Source organism: Silurus meridionalis, chromosome 18 (genome assembly GCF_014805685.1).
Source record: "Silurus meridionalis isolate SWU-2019-XX chromosome 18, ASM1480568v1, whole genome shotgun sequence".
NCBI lineage: Eukaryota > Metazoa > Chordata > Actinopteri > Siluriformes > Siluridae > Silurus > Silurus meridionalis.
In genome coordinates this window covers 11,151,880-11,172,337 of record NC_060901.1, presented here as the reverse complement: position 1 = coordinate 11,172,337, position 20,458 = coordinate 11,151,880, and the positions used below count along the sequence as shown (strand labels likewise).

Sequence of the window (20,458 nt, the reverse complement as noted above, 5' to 3'; positions counted from 1 at the left end):
GAGCAATGCATTGAATAAATGATCCTTGCTTCTATGCCCTTTATCACTTTTAGAGGCTCTAATCAATTTGCAAGGAGTCTGTGGCTTATGTCCAGTCATAGTGAAGAGTGTCCTCATACATACTTATTAGCCGTGTAATGGAATGCCATTATCTGTGTGCGGATCTGTATCTGTGTAGTCCTCAAAACATTTGTCTGTTTTTTATATTTGAAACTTATAATATAGTATTTTATCAAATCTGTCAGAAAATTGTAGGTTTGTTATGTTCTGAAAATATCAATATAAAAACATACTATCAGAATCTACTATAAAGCTGGAATGCAGTGCTACTGAGAGTCAGAATTGGATTATGATATATTTCTGAAATGATCGAAGAATGATCATTTAATCCAAATGAAAAACAATTAAATAAAAAAGTAATTTTGAAAACGCAGCATACCAGTAGATGTGCTCATACAGTCTGTATGAGCTTAATTGAGCAGCAGCTGTATATCTAAGTCTCTTGTTTGTTTGTTTTTATCATGTTTCAAATATAGTTTTTAAAGCTCAGTTATGCAGTCTATAGATCAGATGAAAATTAAAGAATGCATCCCTTATTATTTGTTGTGAGACAGCAACTCAGTCATGTACATTCACTACATGTACCTTCTTCCTTACAGAAGGTACATGTAGTGAATGTACATGACTGAGTTGCTGCTAGCTTTTGCCACCAGTAGGAGCCAGAGAGCACCATCTTAATTGTAATCAGTGGAAATTAGTTCCACCTGTGCCCTGGTCTTTTTAAAGAGCGCTCTCCATTTACTCAATGCTCAAGCTTGAGTCATTTATGCTTTGTGCTGGTGATCAGTTTTGGTGTGTGTATAATTCTTTTGGGGGAAATCTTGTAATTTACTCCAGCATCTCTAGCCAGCTCTAGAGTCATGGATCTTGTCTCTAATAAGCACACACCATTTGCTAGCTGATTCTGGAAGGTGTTTTGAGAGGTATTTTATTCCAGGGTTCCACCAACAGTTGAATAAACACACAAAGAAAGCTAATCAAGACCTGAAAAGGACTTCATTTCAGACTTCCTCCAGCTCCTCCTCTTGATGTAATCAAATATGCACAAGGTAGACTAGAATGAGTAGAGGCAAATATTTCTACCCCAGGGTATACCAGAAAGATCCACAATTTATTTTAATTCTTATTAAATTTAATTTAGTTCTTGATATTGTATATTATGATGTACTAGGGCTGTCAAATTAATGCATTAACGCAAATTTATTTTAACCGCACTAATTTTATTAACGCGTGACTAATGCAGCGCACAGTTCTCTTTGACCATTTTTATTAAAAATATAAATAAATAAATACGAGGCAAAATTAAAACATTCAACGCAACACATTTATTAATGACGTCCTTTCTGTACTCAGATATTGAGAATTTTTTTTTAATCACTAAACATTTGTTTTACTGATAAGATTATGTAATCTTTATGAAAGTTCTGTTTGGTGTCCGGATGATTCACGTAATACGTAACACAACTAATTACTTAAACATATACAATAATATTTTGTCTTCATGCTCTATGTTAAGAATGATTTGACTAATAATAAACATTATAACATTATAAACATAATAACATTTGCATAAAGCATCCAAGTTCTTATTAATAAGCAGTGAAGAACTGAATTGTCATATGTGCTCACACTGAAACTGCAATATTCAGTATTCTGCGTTAAAGTAGACATTCAGCTCAATACAGTAAAATAAGGTACTGCTTATATTGTTGTCCTTTTAATGTTTCCATTTGTATTCAGACATATTTACCTTTAACTTTTGGGAGGGGACAGAAGGGAAAGAGCTATGACCTTGGCATAGCATTACATCACCATTATCTCAATATTATTTCAATATTGAGTCAATGCTCCTCCATGGTAGGGTAAAGCAATTATTTTTTGGCTGTGAGCCAAAATTAAAATGTCTCGGAAAAGGGCAGGGGGAATGATTTTGCATTCTTGTCATGCCGCCAGAGGGTAAACTGACTAAGCAACTGGGCCGCATGACAGTAAAGACATAAATACATTTTGTTATTTGTCAAAACACAAAGAAAGGTGCATTCTGACTTGTGTCATAGCAAATGGTAGGACTATATCCTGTCTTATCAATTGCTGAAGAAGATTAGCTAGAGTTGAGTTCCACTCAAACTGTTGACTGGATCACAAAGAACTCAGCATGTACTTTGCAATGAACAACTGACTAATGAAATGGTAAAATGAAATCTAGAGAGAGAACCAGTGACAAGACATGGATGGATCGAGGACATGAACTAAAACAAAGCACACAGCAATGTAAACAAACTGAAGTATACACCAGACCCTCTGCATGCAGCACTTGGCACAAGGAAGAAATACATGACCGAACCCCCTTTAAAAGCACCACTCCCCAAGGAGGTCTTGCACCCTGGATCCCAGGTTCCCAAAACAGGCATTGTTCAGCATGCTCTCTCCACACAGAGGAGCTGGTGAACTGACCTTGTACAGGCTAGCAGAGCAGAGACCTTGCTGCTGGGGTCTGGTGGTGGAGAAACAGTGTCCCTTCCAGAGACTGCTGGCAGAGTGGGGACATTCCTACTAGGGTCTGGTGGAAGAGCAACAGCTTTAGGGTGCACACGGCAGGACAGCCTGTCTGTTTCTAGTATGAGCTTGGCTAGAGATACAACCTTATTGGTCTCTGGCTTGAGCTTGGCTAACGAGGTCTTCGTCAACCCCAGGTATGAGTGTAGCTGGACAAGCTGCCTAGTTGGCCCTTGGCTTAAGAATGACTTCAGGCGGCAGCTGGACAATGCATGTCTTAGGAACCATTAGCATGGTATGGGGTATACCTCGTCTGTCTTTGACTTGGGCGTGTCTTGAAAAGTTGACTTGTCAGCCTCTGTCTTGCGGAATGAAGCAAACTTGACAGCATATGTCCTAAACTCAATGGGTGGCTGCCCTGTTGGCCTTCAGTTTAAACACTATCAGGCTTTTGCTATTTATTTTTCTTAGATCACCTAGTATAGCAGCACACATTGCTGCTGATATGATGAAGAATATATTTTCTAAACCTAAACATGCTGGCCTGGTTAAAAACACATTTTGGTCCACTCATATAAATGCACAAGCTTTTACAGTACAATAGTAAATAGCAACTAGGTGAGAACATTACCTCTTATAATTACCAAATTCCTATGCAACCACAAAGACAAGAGCAAATGCAAGCAATTGCATATATTTTGAAAGTAACCAATCCCCACACAAAATGAAAAAGCAGCAATTCTTTTTAGATTTCAAATTAAAATGCAAGTTAAACATTTAATGATAAGACTTTGGAATTCAGTTTTGGCGTCATCACAAGATGAAAGTCATCTACTCGTAATATTAAAGTTTCATAAACTAAAAATGAAACAAAAAATATTTAATAGCTTAAAGCTTTTTTGAGCTCAAAATAGATTTGCTTCAGTGTGTTTTGCTGATCTGAAACAGTGCCGCTCATTCTGGCCAATGAGCTTAGCCAATGAGTAGATGTAGATGAGTAGATGATTAAGAGCACAAGCACAACATTTCAGGAAACAGCAGCTAGGTAAGAACAGAAAAGCACTAGCTTATTCCCAACACATAATGTGGGGTTATACCATTTACACTTACATATGCATAAAAAATAGAGCCCACAAAAGCTTTTTAAAGATCTATATTTTCAGCTAATTAAGCAAATCATTTTGCATCTGTTCCAAAACAGTTTCGTATGTTAATTCCCTATCCATAAGGTATACCAATAATCTAGGCCAATGTTCGCTGTGAAAATTAATCAATAGCACAACTATATTATATTTCCTAAGAACACATTTTCTAATGTTGGACAGCATTGTAAACTGTTTGGAATGATCACTTTTCTGCATGAATGACTTCTAAATGTTCTAATTACATCATAATGAAAAACTAACCATGATTTAAAGAATAAACCATATTTTACTCTGTATTTTTACAGAATTTTGAACAATACAGTATTCCAAATTGGCAAGTTCCAAACATTTATTGCCATCTGTAAACATTTTAGAATCCATAGTCGGCTGTTAAAAAAAAAAAATGCACATAAGGAGAGAGTAGGTTCAGCAGCCATTCTCAATTCTTCCAATTCTTCAATTTATAAGTATTTTGTCCTGGCTTATTGCTGAATCTAAAAAGTTTGCTTTCTGGGTCACTCTGATAAATGTTGAGTCTTTGGTTATGTAAATGCACTAATTAGCTAACAGTGCAAAAAAACGTGTTTCATGGAAGGTTTTATTTAGATCTAAATTGACATAATAAGAAGAAAGAAAATGACCTTTCTTTGGAAGAAGCACAAACTTCCTACCTGTGAAATTAGTAGCAGACAGGTAGAGCCACGTGAGGGCCGGGATAAAGAGCAGGATAAGGGAGGCAGCCAGGAACTTCCTGCGCCCACGACACATTCCCAGCATCCTCTGCGCTGAAGAGGGGAGATGTTCAGGAGGCTGACAGACCTCTATGTGGACAGCAGGTGTTTGCCAGGGGTTGCATGGCATTGACTGAAAAAAAAGAGATATGATGAGCAAATTTAAGATGTTAAGAAGTGTCCTGGAGGGAAAATGTCTCCTAGTATTGGATTAAACCTTAGATTTAAAAAAATCATTTTTAAATAGAAATTATTTAGTAGTTGAGCACTATTCCCTGTTTGAGCTTCCCACCTTAGTCTCTCCACAGGTACAGTACCTTCTGCTGTCAATCATTGTGGTTACTTGTTTGCATGCTGTCTTGTTTCTTTATATTTTTTTATTTGCTACTTTCATAAAAAAATTTTCGGATAACAGAACTGCATATTTAATATTTTTGTAATAAGTCTAAGAGGAAATAAATGGCTGCAATAACCCATGTCCAATAAACAATGTGTGTTGTATTTATCACAGCCTAAACAGACCTATGAATGTGTGTAGGGATATTGTTTTTTTTTATGTTGGTTAGAGCTTATAATGCTATGATTTTTTTTTTCGGACATGACATACCGGGTTGTTAGCCTAAACTTATCATAGTGTGCATTAAACAGGGACTCAGTCACTACCCCCCCCCCCTCCCCAGCCCCTACAATCAGAGACTACTCACTGTGCACTCCCACAGCGATCGCTCATGTAGTGTGAATGTTGGAGCAAAGCTTTTTTTCAGTCTGCATTTGTTTACCAAAGCTTTGATATTTTCAAGCATTTTTAAAATGGTCATTGTGTAAATCTGTGTGAATAGTTGCAAGTACAACAATAAGATAAAGGCAATAACATTTATACAAGATATCTGATTCATCTGCTGTCAAGCATAGCAGATCCTTGATAACAGTTTTATTATCAATTTATTTAGTGGGAAGGCACAGGGAGTATGTAAGTGCAGTACAATAAGTTATTTGCCATGTCCTGTCCAAATGGTTGATTTGAATAGCAAAAAATAAACACAAACAGTACATGAGTCTTTGGTAATTTGGCACAGTATGTGCCTCCAGTTCTATTTGCAGAACAAATAATTGTTAGCAACTTCCATTTTTTCACATTTTCTTTACTTATACAGATGGTCCTTGAGTTATGATGGTTCCACTTAGGATTTTTCGATCTTTCAATGACTATAGTGATATTAAAAATTGTAGAAATATTATAATATAAATACATGTATACTGTACAGTTTATAGAGTACAGCATTGTAAATTTCTATGTTTTGCTAATGTATGTACTGTAATTTCTTTGTTGAATTATCACGAAATTACAGTATGCTACCCCATACTGATCATTCTTTAAGACTCCTGGGTAGGCTAGGCCAAGTCTTGACAAAATTTTCCAGTGTCCAGACTTTTTTAATGTACAAAAACATAAGAATTCACTAGTTTTTGGTTCATATCATTGAAAAGCTTATAGGCCATCACCACTAGGAGCTCTGAGCTGAGAGGCAAGTGCACTAAAATCATAGAAGTGTGTCATCCATGTAACTAAAAATGCCTTTGCCGTAAGATAAAATAGCCATATACATTTTCCTGACATCTATGTAGGTGAAAAAAAGAGGACCACTTCTGCACACTGCAAACCCGCTGAAACTCGAATAGATACTGTATCTTTACAGCTTTTTATTGCTGTATTGTTGCATAGGTGTATCTGTAAATCCAAACAATCCAAACCGCCTGCTGCACAGGCTTCGTCCGAATGAAGAAATTAACATTTACCCTCAGACCAGGCCAACTACTATAAACTGACAAAATGACAAACAAGAATATTGCTGCTGCTGTGTTACTAAAGTTCAGGCATTCAATTAGTGGCTCCTTGAGCAACATCAACCATATCAGTGGTATCGTTTTTATCTGTAGGAAGTATAAGTAATTCAACTGACCAAGGTGTATTTGAGAGATAGTGGAGGGCAATAAAAGTGAATGACATGGCTATTAATTTTAGAGTAGATGATGAGATGGATGGCAGAAACTAGGCTGACCCAGAAACAGGTGCTTAGGGAATGTAGAGAGATAAATTAAGAAGTGTGGTCAGAGCCCAGAGCATCACAAGGAAAAAAATGAAAGCACTACTTAGTCTATATACTAGCAAAATCTATAAAGCATCTATTCTAAGACATTTTTAATTGTAAAATAAAATTAATTTTGTAAGACAGAAATAAGGTCAGTATTGTCACTTCAACTGATTAAAGGTAGCTAAAGAATACTAACTAATGCTAATATTTTATAGCCTCATTTTCATATCCTTAAGAAAACTCACTTAAGTTTCACATATGTAATAGCAAATAACATGGGGTCAATAATTTTTACTTTAATGTTGGTTTCCAAATAATTGTTTTTATTATAAAATAATTATCCTGTTGTTTTTCTTGTGCTTTAGATCGAACATAACATGGCTGAAGGATCTGGAATTTAGCTCTCTAGCTAGGTGGTGGTGAGAGTTTCAAATCATTTTAAATATTTTAAGTATATACAATAAACATGCAGTAATCCTACGTTAAACAGACGCAACCCAAAAAATGCTATTTTATGTATACAGTACTGTACTGTTAACATTTTACTTCATTTTATAATTAATAATTATATTTTTATTAATACATTTCATTATTTCAACATAAAACTCCATAAAAACAATTTACTATAAGTTTTTTGGTCTATCATGCTATCCGCGAGAGACCGAAAAAATCAGCAAAACAAATTAGTTATGTCGCAAATGCAATTCCATGATAAACCGGGGGATTCAAGATTCGAACTGTGGTAAAGAGGGGAATTACTTTATACCAAAAACAGTCTACATTTTTATGTCATGGTAGATAGTTCATAAATTCCGGAGTCAGTAAGTGTTAAAAATATAGTTTGAAAAAATTTAAATGGTAGTGTCATTCTCCCAAATTAGGAGGAGCAATTTCTCAGATGGCTGATGAAACCTATTTTAGGGTGGCCATCTCTATTGTAGTTGCTTCAGATGAATGATGGTACTATGACTCATCTAGTCATCTTGATGTCCTATATTCTGTGTGTTATAAGCTATTTGGGCCATTTCTGTTGCAAGATTTAAGTCCTTCTTGCAGACATATTCGAACCAGAGGTTCATGCAAACATGCCAAGCTTGCCATAAGACAAGATGCTTGGCCTGATATGGTCTTGCCACTTGTGCTGCCTGTGGCTGAGAATGGTAAATATTCTGTGGATGCCAGCATACTGTAGGATGCCAGGTTAATTGCCATTTTCAGCTAAATGAATGCAATGTATAGTTGACTTCTCGGCATGAGGGACCTCTTTTGCAGCTGGCACTATTAGAGCTTGTCCAGTGTGGATTCGCCAGCTTTAAAACTAGGTTGTTTCCTGGATAAATCAAGGTGACTTGTGCATAGAACTTTGTTACTATACTGAGAGAGGAGATGGTAAGGTGATCGTTTCAGTCTTAATAACTACCATTTTTTTTGCCTCTCCTATCTTGTGAGACATTGTGCTTCTTTCAACAGAGGCAGAGGAGCGTGGGAAGCGCAGAAGCAATGCAGTTTTCCCACCCTTGAGGATCACGTAGGATGCCTTTGTATGAAAGACCTTCCCACAAGCACAGCAGTCAATGGTTTTGTTCATTGTTGGCTGTATGTCTAACCTTACCAGGACTAGGAGATCTGCAGAGGCATCCAGGGAAGTTCTGGTAATTCATTCTGGATGAAATAAATCTGAAATTGTAGATTTCAGAAGTTACTGGCTGTGGCTTTCTAAATGCCTTAATCACTGTACTTGCATTTCCGATCTCTGCTGCATTCTGCAAGTTTAAAGTTAAAGTTTCTTTCCCTAGACTGACTGCCAACTTGAGTTAGAGAGCCCAGTTTGCCTTTTGACCAGTTATACCATCAGGACACTCAACAGGGACACAGGCACAATGTGAAGGTTAGATAGAAGAGGCCATATGCTTGCGCCCTCCTGCCTGGTAAACCTGGTAAAACTATATTTGGAAGGGAGGGGCCATCCATATGAGATCTTTCTCGCCAAGCTTGCTATCCCACCCAGATCTATTACATTACAAAAACCTGGACCTTCACATTTATATATATTCATATGTTTATACACTTCCTCTACATATATTGTGCCTTAAATAGATCTGCACGAATATTTTATTCATATGTATGTGTATCTATATATACCTTATATACTGTACATCCTCCCTAATATTACACACATATGTATACATATATTTAGTTTACCTAGATTATCAGCTGTTGCACATTTATCACTACCTTAGCCTTGTAACCTTTTACTTGTACCTTTTCAATAGTGTCTGCACTTGTTTTCACTGTTATAACTTTTATATATATATATATATATATATATATATATATATATATATATATATATATATATATATATATATATATACAATTAGCTGCTGTAAATATTCTTTCATAATTATCTGCATTTCGTTGCTGTGTACCTGTAAGTTGTAAACAATCTATTTGGGAAAACATTGAAACATGCGATCAAAAATTCTAGAAAAGAAATCAAGGATCTATGAGGAAAAAAAATCTTAATCTAGTCATTTCAATTGTATATTTTTTTTGCAAGTAACTTCATCAGCCTGCTCATTGTTGTAAAAGTACTGATTGGTTCTCTACTTTGCTTAATTAGCTCTTAAAACAAGACCACATGGAAAAAGCACAGGCTGTTTAAATAGGTCATGCTGTGCTGTGGTGTCCTAACCAGCATATTAAGCCTGTCACATTTACTCTAATACAACACTTCCACCATCTGAAGTAATTGGAGAAGTCTATTAATCTCTTTCACAGTAGATAGAAGGAAAGACTTTGTGGTTTTCCTTGGCTTCAGAGAGCAGTTCTGTCATTTGACCAGAAAAAGAATCTCTGAAATCTGGAGTCTAGACTTAGGATCTTCTCTAGTAGCTGAGAACAAGAGACTTGTCTCTTTCTGTCTCATCCTAGCTCCCTTTTCTCTCTTTCTATCTCTCTCTCTATCTCTCACTCACCTGTATTCTGTGAATCTCCCCACCCCTATCCTCATCTCTCTCTTCATCAAGTGGAGCCAATTATGCTGAGAAATGCTTAGGGAAAATGGAGTCTGGCTTGTCCAGAGAAAACGTATTGATCAGAAATGTAAGGTGGATCATTTTGTGGTTGATTTGTAAGGTGGATTTATTTATCTTACATATTTTGCTTAAGAGCCATTATGCTACCATCTAAACCACCCCACCCCCCACCCCCCACCCAGTTGCTAAAAAACTGTAGCAATACAATGTACCCTTTTTATATATATTCCTCATGTTAGACTGTAATGATCCATATACATTTACAAGAGCCCTTTCAGCCAAACATGAAATGAAAGCATAAAAGCAACATGAAGAAATATTAGTGAAAAATAACTACATATTTTAAACAGGCAGGGAAACAGAATGCGTATTATTAGCAGAATAATCAATAAGGAAAAGAAATCAAACTAGAAAATGGAATAATTAGAAAATAATCTCGGGTCATATCCTCCCCACTATCACTATTATCACTATTGCCTTTTTTTTTGGGTGGCATTATTTTTCCAAGGTGATGTGTAATAAAATATTTGCACTTCTGAATTGCAATAAAATTCATGCATTCAGATAAATTAAGTATTCATATTCACATATGAAGGTTCTGTCTTTTTCTATAGAACACGGGGTGATATAATCACATAATTGTGTGTTCCAATGAATAATTCTGTAATACAATCATCATATTGTAGCATATGCAAAAATAAAGGTGGTTATTATGATAGCTTGTTAAATTAGATTAAACCAATTAATGTTTTTTTTTTTGCTTTGTTTGGAATTAGACAAAAATGATTTCACAACCACAGATGTGTATCTGCATGAGGTTAAAATGTAAACAGAAACAGAGAGTGAGACACTAATGCCTTTGTCCCAGAAGCATAGTAAAGAGAAAAGGGGTTTATCACCACAATAAAATGAGGTTTAATTTTCAGCATTATTCTTTTCAGTTGTCTTCTGAAATGTACTGTGAAAGCTATAACAAACCCATATCTCTAGTACTATTTGCACAATCTAACAAAGTTATCCACAGAGTAGATTTGTTGTGTGTTAATGGCAACAGAAAATGAACACTTCTACAGAACATGAATTTATTTATTTATTTATCACATGTAGATCGGCACATGCATTTAATTATTTATGTTCCTTAAATTACCAATAGAATTGTTTTATAAAATAGTTCCATAATTGGGCATTGGAATATTTTGGAACAGTCAATTTAGAAATGTTTTTAAAATAGTGCAAACAGAATTATAATTATTATTGCCACATTATTATTTGGTAATTAACTCCAGTATTTTTGTCTTTTCTTTATTACAAAAACATTCTTTAAAGCAAAAATGATGAAGTAGATGTCAAAGTACGTACTACTAAATCATACATGGTGAATCCATGAACATCCGTGCAAGCAAATAAAATGTTGTACTTGAAAATTGTAAATCATTGAACACTAAGAAAAATGTATTTTACAAAGCAAATTAAATAAATCAAAGCAGCCATAAAGTAATTTAGTATAATTATATTGTAAATTTTAAAGGAAAGAATGGGCCGTATAATGTTAGCTATTAGTATAGTCTACTTCTTTCTCCTTCATTTAAAAAATGTGAGTTGCTCTGAGGATTTTACTGACTTGGAGAATTTAAAAAGTGTAACTATTATTAAGCCTTAACCAAAATATTCACATAAATTGAAGACATAAATTAAAAAAGCTTCACACCATCTAAAATTCAAATCAATTTCAAATCATTCAACCATCTGTTGTACAGTCTGCATTCTCCCTGCTTCTGTTTCAAACAACAGAATTAAAGCACAGACAAGCAAATTCTGGCAGATCTTAGTTACCACTGCTGTAGAGAAAGCTGTAATTAAGACTGATCACCAATTATAATTAAAATGTCTGAATTAACTTAGACTTAAAATAAGTTCAGTATTTTAAAACATTATACAGTATGTGTCCTTCCCCCTACTCCCCCCCTACTTTTTTAACTCTTGTCATTTTTTTTTTCCTTTTTTTTTTTTTTTAACCAGTTAGCTACTATTTTAATGCATTTTATTTGATATTTCACCTTGATAGCGCTCATAAAAATGCTCCATGTACTTTTGAAGGTTTTTGAATTTCACTGAATTAGACCTCCACTTTGAGTCCTGCACAGACATTACACAGTATTTTTGACTGTACCTGTGTGATAAAACGAAACCAAGTGTGATGATGGAACAAACTAATAAATTTGTAGTCATATTACAGTGCATTGAGCCACAGCAACAGCAGAGCCCATTATGATTTATATAAACGAGCCAGTGCTACATTAAAACTCATTCCACTCATGCAAATCGCTCTCTTGGAAATGACACATAGGTCTACTTGAATCCTCAATCAAAAATGAGCACATTACACATCTGCATCCTAAAAACAGTGAATGGCCTATCTTATTTTCTATCATTGTAATATTTCTTATGTATATTTACACATGAGGCTAAAATATAAATCTACAGATTTTGCTATGTTTTTTTTTTTTTGGTAAGAAAAGACTAAGTAATGATAATGGAAAGCAAGGGAAGGGGGGTACAAAAGCAACTTTTATTTGAAAATATGGTTAAAAATACAGCTTCCTCTCTACAAGCAGTTCATAAAATCCAGAACAACTCCCAACACTGCCTTCCCCACACACACCCCACCAACCCGGTCTGCAACAATATTTTTAAAACAAAACTGGTCTGTGGTTTAAAAATGCAGACCCCTGATTTCAATAACCAAATACAAAAAATAGATTGTTATTGCACAGAATTGAACGACTATCTATCTCTCCTCAGTTGCAAAAAGTTATGAAATGCTTCTTTAGAATATTTTTCTAAGAGCAGTGAAATAAATAAGATTTACACAGAGCCAATGTGAACAAGTTCTAAAGACTTAACCCATGCAAAATCATTCAGTCCCAGTTCTGACAAAATACAAAAGCATTCCAGAGAATACAGAATTGTTCACAAAGAAATTGCTTTAATAAATTGCTAATGTTTCCTTGAGTGATAATGGCTCTAATCTGGTTGAAAAGGATATTATATATAATATATCAGCACTCATTTCTACCCCATGCATGTTCACCTCACCTAGTACTTATTACAAGGAGAGCGAAATTCTAGACATTCTTAGCTGCATATACTGGTTGGGTTTCCAAGATACAGACAAATGTCTGTGTTGTCATGTACAGTAGATGAACATAACCAACGACAAGTGAGTCCTTCCTCACCTAGCAGTGAAAGAGAAAATGATCAAAACCTAAAATCACAGTTGTTGCTACCATCGAGATGCTCTGAACTGTGATTTGTGGAAAGGTCACACGCATGGAGAAATTAGATTTGTGACTCTGAATACCCCACTGGCAACATGGCATCAGACACAGCTGACTCATTCAACTAGGGGGAACAAAAAGAAATTTTTCATACTGCCTTTGTGATTTTGTGCCATTTATATTAATTCTTTGTGTGTCTATATAATAATTAACACTTTTTTTTTTCAGTGGCATGTGGGCACAATTATTTTTAGTCATTCATCCTCCATAGCTGCTTTTTCTGTATGCTTTTTCAGTGAATAGAGTTACTGCATTTTAAAATCAAGAGAAACCAGCTTTTTTTTTTACATTGTACATTATAAGTCTATCTTTCCATAACACTTAAAATCTAAACATGACCCCAATCAGATAATTATTTAAAATATATTCAGCTTGCCAACTGGTGTCAATAGTATTTGATTAATAGACACCAAAAATTGTGATCAAAATACATTTCATATACCATAATTATTCAAAAAAATTAGAATGAAATAAAATGTGCATGAGGGATTCAATTAAATCTGACAGAAAAATATGCAAACGCTAACCCTGTATATAAAACTTACAATAGGACTTAATTTAGTAATTCATTGACAGAACTGAGAGGAAAAACTTATGGTTACAGTCATTGTGGATTCAGGAAATATTCCATAAACACTGGGTACAAAACAAAACTTGATGGTACAGTATGCCAGTTCCTCTTAAGGCACTCAATTTAGAGAGCCAAACCACCTGCAAGCATCTATCATGTTCTAGGAGGTATGAGGATACTGAAGTACCCAGAGGATTCACAGAACAAGCTAAATGCCACACAACTCAAAGATCAAACACAAAACCCTGGAGCTCTAAGAAGCACTGCTATCCACTGCACCAACAGGGTACCGATGTAATAACATTGTTACACATTTTTATTGCTTATCACAAAGACCATGGTGTGTTTATGGTGGAAGTTATGCAAGTCCTATAGAGAAGGTAAGTTCTGCATCTTTGAGATGAAAATGTAGTTTTTACTGTATTCAGTTCCTCTTCTAAAGGAGAAAACTGTACAAAGAAACCGTTGAAAGACATGTTGACTGAAATAGCTTGTGTCATGCAAATTGTAAAAAGATATTTCATCTTGAATAAATGGACGAAGAAACTAAGTGTTCTGCTTAGACTCTTTCACTGTGTGTGTACCTTGACTCCTCAGTTCTCTGAGTAACTCATGTGGGGTCACACTTAGATTAAAATGCGCATGCCTACTGTGCTGCCATTGAATTTATTTAGCTTCACTTATTGCTTATATATTTTGCTCTACCTTGACGCTACAAGGTCTTTTCCACAGCACTGAATGCAAGCAAACACTGAATAACAGACAGATAAAGAAAAGTATTGGAAAAGAAAAAAGGCTAGTAAACGAAAAGAAAGTACACAGAGTACCGCATATGCAGTCCACACCCCTTTTGCTCAGATTGCAGTTTTTTGTGATGTTAAAAGTAAAACCATATCTAAATATCTGATGTGTTATAACAATGCGCAAAATTCACAGAAAAACCAAGTGGATAAAATGTGCAATAACCTGGCCATATGAGTGTGCACACCTTTTGTAATGGGGGCTTGTGATGGTGCACACAATTAATCACTTTCAGATTCATGTTTTTTAAAAAAAGCGCTCCCTGTACTTTGGAGTCTGCTACGTACATGCTGTTTCTCACAAAGAAACAAAAACAGTTAATAAATAAATAATCTCCTGCCACCTGTACAAAAAATCCTATGCCCATGTTGAAGCACGATGTTGGCAGCACCATGCTATGAGTCTTTTCTTTAGCTGGGACTGGGGAGATCAATGGAGAGGGACTCATGGATAGCTCCAAATACATAGCGATTTTGGCACAAGGCTTGCAGGCCTCTTCCAGACAGCTGAAAATGAAGAAAAGTTCACTTTCCATCCCAATAACAACCGTGGGCAGAAATCCATCTTATTCAAGAAATGGCTTCAGAAGATAATGATCATAGTTTTGGAATGGCCCAGTCAAATTCCAGATCTAAATCCTACTGAAAACCTATATAACTTGAAGAGAGCTGTGCACAGAAGATATCTTCACAGTGTAATAGATATAGAGCACTCTAACCACAAACAACAAAAAGTACAAATGCCTTAAGAAAGTAGAGTATAAGAAGAGGAAAGTGCAAACAAAGAAAGTTTTAGATATGTAGCTTTTTTATATCCTTTATATTGTACTTGAGTTTTAGTATGAACAACCTAATGCATAAAATTAACCTCTGAATTAGATTTTACTTTTTATTTTTATAGGTATATGTTTTTTGGATGTTTGGTACTGTGGGCTCATTTGTTACACTGCAAAGTTGCAAAGCATTTTTTGCTGCCTGCTGCTCACAGGTTCCCACCTCTGTGAATCCCTGTGGAATGAGGCTTGGGAAACCTAAACACACATTTGAAGAGTCATGGCCTGCATAACAGTGTAAAACAGCAGGCAATCATGCAGTGCAACTGAGGAAAAACTGTGTCTGGGAGTAAAAATTTGAGAGTCTATTTCTGTACAGTGGAGTCAGCACTGTGTAAATGCAACACTAAGGAATAAAACTCAAATGCAGCACACACAAAAAAAAACATGTGGGGGAAGAGCTATAAAGATGCAAAGGCAACACAAAATCAACTGCTTCATGTGAATAAATTACAACTAAATCTCTGCAGCTTAGAGCAGGGGATTTTACATCTACATTGTGGATTCCTTTTTTTCAAAAGCCTCTGGCACAACTGACAAAGCAGCTTTATCCTGGTCAGAATCAATGTGGCTATAGTGCTCATACCAATACACCAAACACCATACACTTATTCACAACTAGGAGCAATTTTAAGTAGCCACTCCAGGTGTGTAGATGGAAAAGAGAGAACCTGAAGGAAGCCTACACAGTATGGTTGGAACATGCGAGGTTGTATACAATCATGCATGAGACCTTTAATCTGTAAGGTGACAATACCACAAAATTTTACCTTTATGACCAAAAGGAAGCCTATTATTCAATCAAAGGTCATGAAAAAAATAGCTCAGGGAGCTCATGGCAACCAAAGGATGGAAATAAGGTCATGGAAGTAGAAAATTCATTAAATTCCTCAGCTGCAGATAGAGCCTTTAGGGAGAATGATGCTTCCCTATTTTTATTCACAACGAGAGGAAGAAAAGAGCAAAGAGAAAGAAGTTTTAGACATATGGATAATGATCAGTTCGGCCACAGAGGCATTAGCTCATCTTAAGAATCTAACAATATAATTACCCATTCAAAGTGTTTAACCTCGATCTGGTCATTTTTTTCCTTATACATAAAACAAATAGCATAGCAGCTGTCTTGCTACTAGTGCAATCTGGAAATAAGTCAATTATGGTGCATTCACATGGAGTAGACTCGCTCAAGTGTGACTTGCTCGAAAAAAATTTCAAAAGCCAAAATGTGTCACATTACACATCATAAACAACATTTTGGAAAAATACTGGACCATCTGCTTATGGCTAATTATGTATATATATATATATATATATATATATATATATATATATATATATATATTCTTATATTGTCATTAAGTGTGACAAATGTGTTACCTCTGCACTCTGTATTTTTTGTGAATCTTTTGTTTAAATTTATGTAAATACTGTCAACCAGAGCACACAGAGACTGATATGAAGATACCCAAAATGCTGATTGTTGGCTTTTGCTATTAGGTTCATTATCCTGTATAGTATTATTAAATGTATTTAAATAAAGAAATGTGTATATTAATGCATTCATGCCAATATACAGATTTTTGTATATATGTTCTTCAGAAGCAAAATAATTTTATTTTGGGTTTGTAGGAATAATATTTGAAATCAGTAACAATACGTAATGAACCATTATCAGACGCCCTTATCCAGAGCGACGTACAAAAGTGCTTTAAATCTCTAGTAATGAATAAATCTACACTGGTACAATTATGAAAAAAAATATGAAACAAAATCCAAACCAAATCCAAACTTAGGTCAATACAGCTTCCATGGACAATAAAAAGATCAGTGGTGTTAGGATACCTGTAGCTTCCTGAGTGAGACTTTATATGCCTTTTTATTTGAGAGTCAGAATGACAAACATAACTCGATATTGGTCATTCAGAAAATGTGCAAACAAAAACAGAAACACAATTTCCAAACTTATAATTTACTTTACATAAAAGCTACTACTGATTTTACAGCATGAATATTGTAGACTTTTGATTATGAATCCTATCTGCTCATTTTCACAACATATTTAGTAAACATATACAGTCATTTAAAGAGATCTGTGAAGTATTTTAATAATATAAGAATTGTTTGTTTTGTTTACAAAGCTATATGTGTAATATATAGTATATGTATGATTGTTCATTGGTTCATACACATACCTGTGCTTAAATTCAAAGAATATAAAGAGAAATAATAGTCCAATACTGCAGATCAAAATTACTGGATTAAGAAGCTTTTAGCTTTTATTCTGCACTTAAATGTACTTAGAACTGCCACAGAGCCTCAGAAATGCTCCAATAGTAGTCTTTTTGTTAAGGAAACGTCCTGTTGCAATTAGCTTGCAGTATATATATATATATATATATATATATATATATATATATATATATATATATATATATATATATATATATATATATATATATATAGTTATATATAGTTATATATATAGTTATATATATATATATAGTTATATATATATAGTTATATATATATATATATATATATATATATATATATATATATATATATATATATATATATATATATATATATATATATATATATATATATATATATATATATATATATATATATATATATATAGTTATATATAGTTATATATAGTTATATATGTTTATGTTTTTATGTCCATTAAAAGAAAATAATATGAATTGCTTTGTTTTTAAAAATGTGTTGTTTTTTTAATGACCTGTGTGTGTGTGTGTGTGTGTGTGTGTGTGTGTGTGTGTGTGTGTGTGTGACAGAGAGAGAGAAAGAGAGAGAGAGAGAGAGAGAGAGAGAGAGAGAGAGAGAGAGAGAGTTTTCATACTCCACATAAAGCTATAAACTATAGAAAATCTCTGTTTACCTTGTGAGCTCACTCCATTTGGCAGTCTCGACAACCCGCGTGTGTGTGTGTGTGTGTGTGTGTGTGTGTGTGTGTGTGTGTGTGTGTGTGTGTGTGTGTGTGTGGTATCAGTTATTAGCAACGGGTGTAGCTCTGCGTCAGAACCCGCGGTAGTGGACAGCTCCGCTTCGGCACCGGTTCAGCGCGCGGACGGGGTTTCCGTCGACGATGCAGCTGTAGGAAAAAGCTCCTTCACAGGTCTGAACACAAGAACATACAGCCTGTTTTTTCCAAGTTCCAGATAAATGTCCAAGATCATATGGAAGCCTCCGTGACTCTTTATACCCTTTTAAAGTTAGATGATAATGAGCGATCGTTGTGCTCCAGGTCTGGTGCGCGCTGTATTTATTATGAAGCTTCGTGACTTCCTTCACATACCACGCAGTGTGTGCAATCTGAAACAGGCAGTAAATATTTGTTGTTGTCGAGGTTCTAAAAGTCCTTTGGTCTATAATCGGCAATAAATGTGGCGGTGTTCACACTCAGGCGATGCACCGACACCAGAAAGCCCTGAACAAATTCCTTGTCCGCATTTAAACCTGTTTGTAAAGAAATCGGATCCGATTTTTTTCTGAATCTTTGTTAAAGCTCTCAAACTCCCACTCATACCACCCTGTAGATCTTTCAGGGCGATGTCCAGATTGAAACTGTTTGTCGACAGGAGGCAAAATCCGAGGAAGTTCAGAAGACGCTTTCACCAGGCATGTCTTATTTAACACTAGGGACATCCGCCATCCCGATTCATCACTAAAAGAACAGGATAGAGACAGGACCGAGCTCCCATAACTTCCCTACAGTCATGGATCAGAACCTGGAGGACTTTCCTGACCTGTATATCAGGAGAACTGACTTACCCTAAATAAACAAATACATTGCTAACAATTGACATCAGAGCATCAGGACACAATCAGGACGCTGTTTCAATGAGCAGCAGTACAAAAAAAATCGAATCCGAATCAGACAGTATTTTACACAGCTCATGGTCTTTTAAAAAACACACGTTCAGAGATGAAAACACAGCGCCGGCGAAGTTGCACAAATTCCGCATTAAAGCAAACAAATGCGATCATTGAAATTCCGCTCTCGTTCCGCTTGTCATTCACAGTCCCAACACAAAAAAGCGTGTGTGTGTGGGATCATTTTAAAGACTGGGGTCCGAGACCCGGTTCGTCCACAGCGCCAGGAATTAGTTCAACGCAAACGCGACATTTCTGCTCGCCATAACGCTTCTTTGTTCACAGATCATCAGCATCATCAGAGTGTTGGTGGTGACCGGCAGAAATCGCCGGCTGCATGTGCTGTTTGCCTGAACACAACAGCGCCTTCATCCTCCCAGCATCCTCCCAGCATCCTCCCGCTAATGTAAAGCATGGAGGATCCAATCCTCACCGCGCCACTGCGCGCTCGGTAAAACACGGTACAGCCGCTCGGATCGGACTGCCCTCATAAAACCCTGTACATTAATCCCCGACATGTGAACGTACAGAATATTTTGTTTGACAATAATTTGGTTTGAAATTTTTGAAACATAAATGTTTGTAAGTTAATCCGAAATTGTTGGAGCTGCCTTAATCAAATAGATTTTGTAGCCAACACACTTGATTTTGTAGATAAGCCTTTAAAATTACTGACTACTCAATACAAAGTGACTGGAGTGACACACACACACACACACACGTACGCATGAACAAACTCATGAACTGTAAAATTCTGTTTGCTCCAAACAATTGCTGTTAAAACAATTCAGTGTTTACATGTCCACTATTTAATATTTATGTATTATTTATTATACAGACAAATCCATTTGCCCTAATAAATCTGTACAGTGTCATTTTCTTACTGTCTCACTGTTTAATGATGTTTTTTTGCACTAAATATCAAACATGTGCACTTTATTTCAGTTAGTTTTGTCGCTTTATGATTTCTTATGACTTACCTTGGTCCTTGGGGAATGTTGTTTCATTTAACTGTGTACTGTATTGTATGTGGTTAGAATGCCAATAAAAAGCCTACTTGATTTGACTTGAAAACATTAGTTTATCCTGGGAACACTAACACCGAGGTAGGAACATACCCTGGAATGTACACAGTTTATTGCACACAGGGAGGAAGCTACTGAACACCTGAGCTCAGGATCTAACTGGATATCTTGGGGATGTACCAACCAACACCACATTTTAAAACTTAACAAATTTATAAATTAATAAAACAGAAAAATGAGTAAACATCTGTTAGTGGCACAACACATTCAAACACCACCAAATTAACTTCATGTAAGAGCCTGATTTGAGATTACAGATTCAGTTGATAGAATGATTTTTCTTTTTAATTTTTTGACATCAAAATAAAATAAAGCATACAATTTCTCATTCACAAGCTTCAAATCCAAATCCCAGTAGTGCCAACAAT

At 35.4% G+C, this 20,458-nt stretch overlaps 1 protein-coding gene across 1 annotated transcript in view; it reads right to left on the bottom strand.

Annotated features, from left to right (window-relative positions):
- The window catches only part of LOC124401575 (LARGE xylosyl- and glucuronyltransferase 1-like), a 45,343-nt gene extending 27,216 nt beyond the window's left edge, over positions 1-18,127 (bottom strand). The window contains exons 1-2 of the mRNA XM_046873967.1: positions 18,011-18,127; positions 4,373-4,565 (exon numbers count right to left, since the gene is read on the bottom strand). Of these exons, the coding sequence (XP_046729923.1) occupies positions 4,373-4,562 (190 nt within the window). The 5' untranslated portion in view covers positions 4,563-4,565; positions 18,011-18,127. The remainder of the gene's footprint in view (positions 1-4,372; positions 4,566-18,010) is intronic.
- Between the last annotated feature and the right edge of the window lie 2,331 nt (positions 18,128-20,458).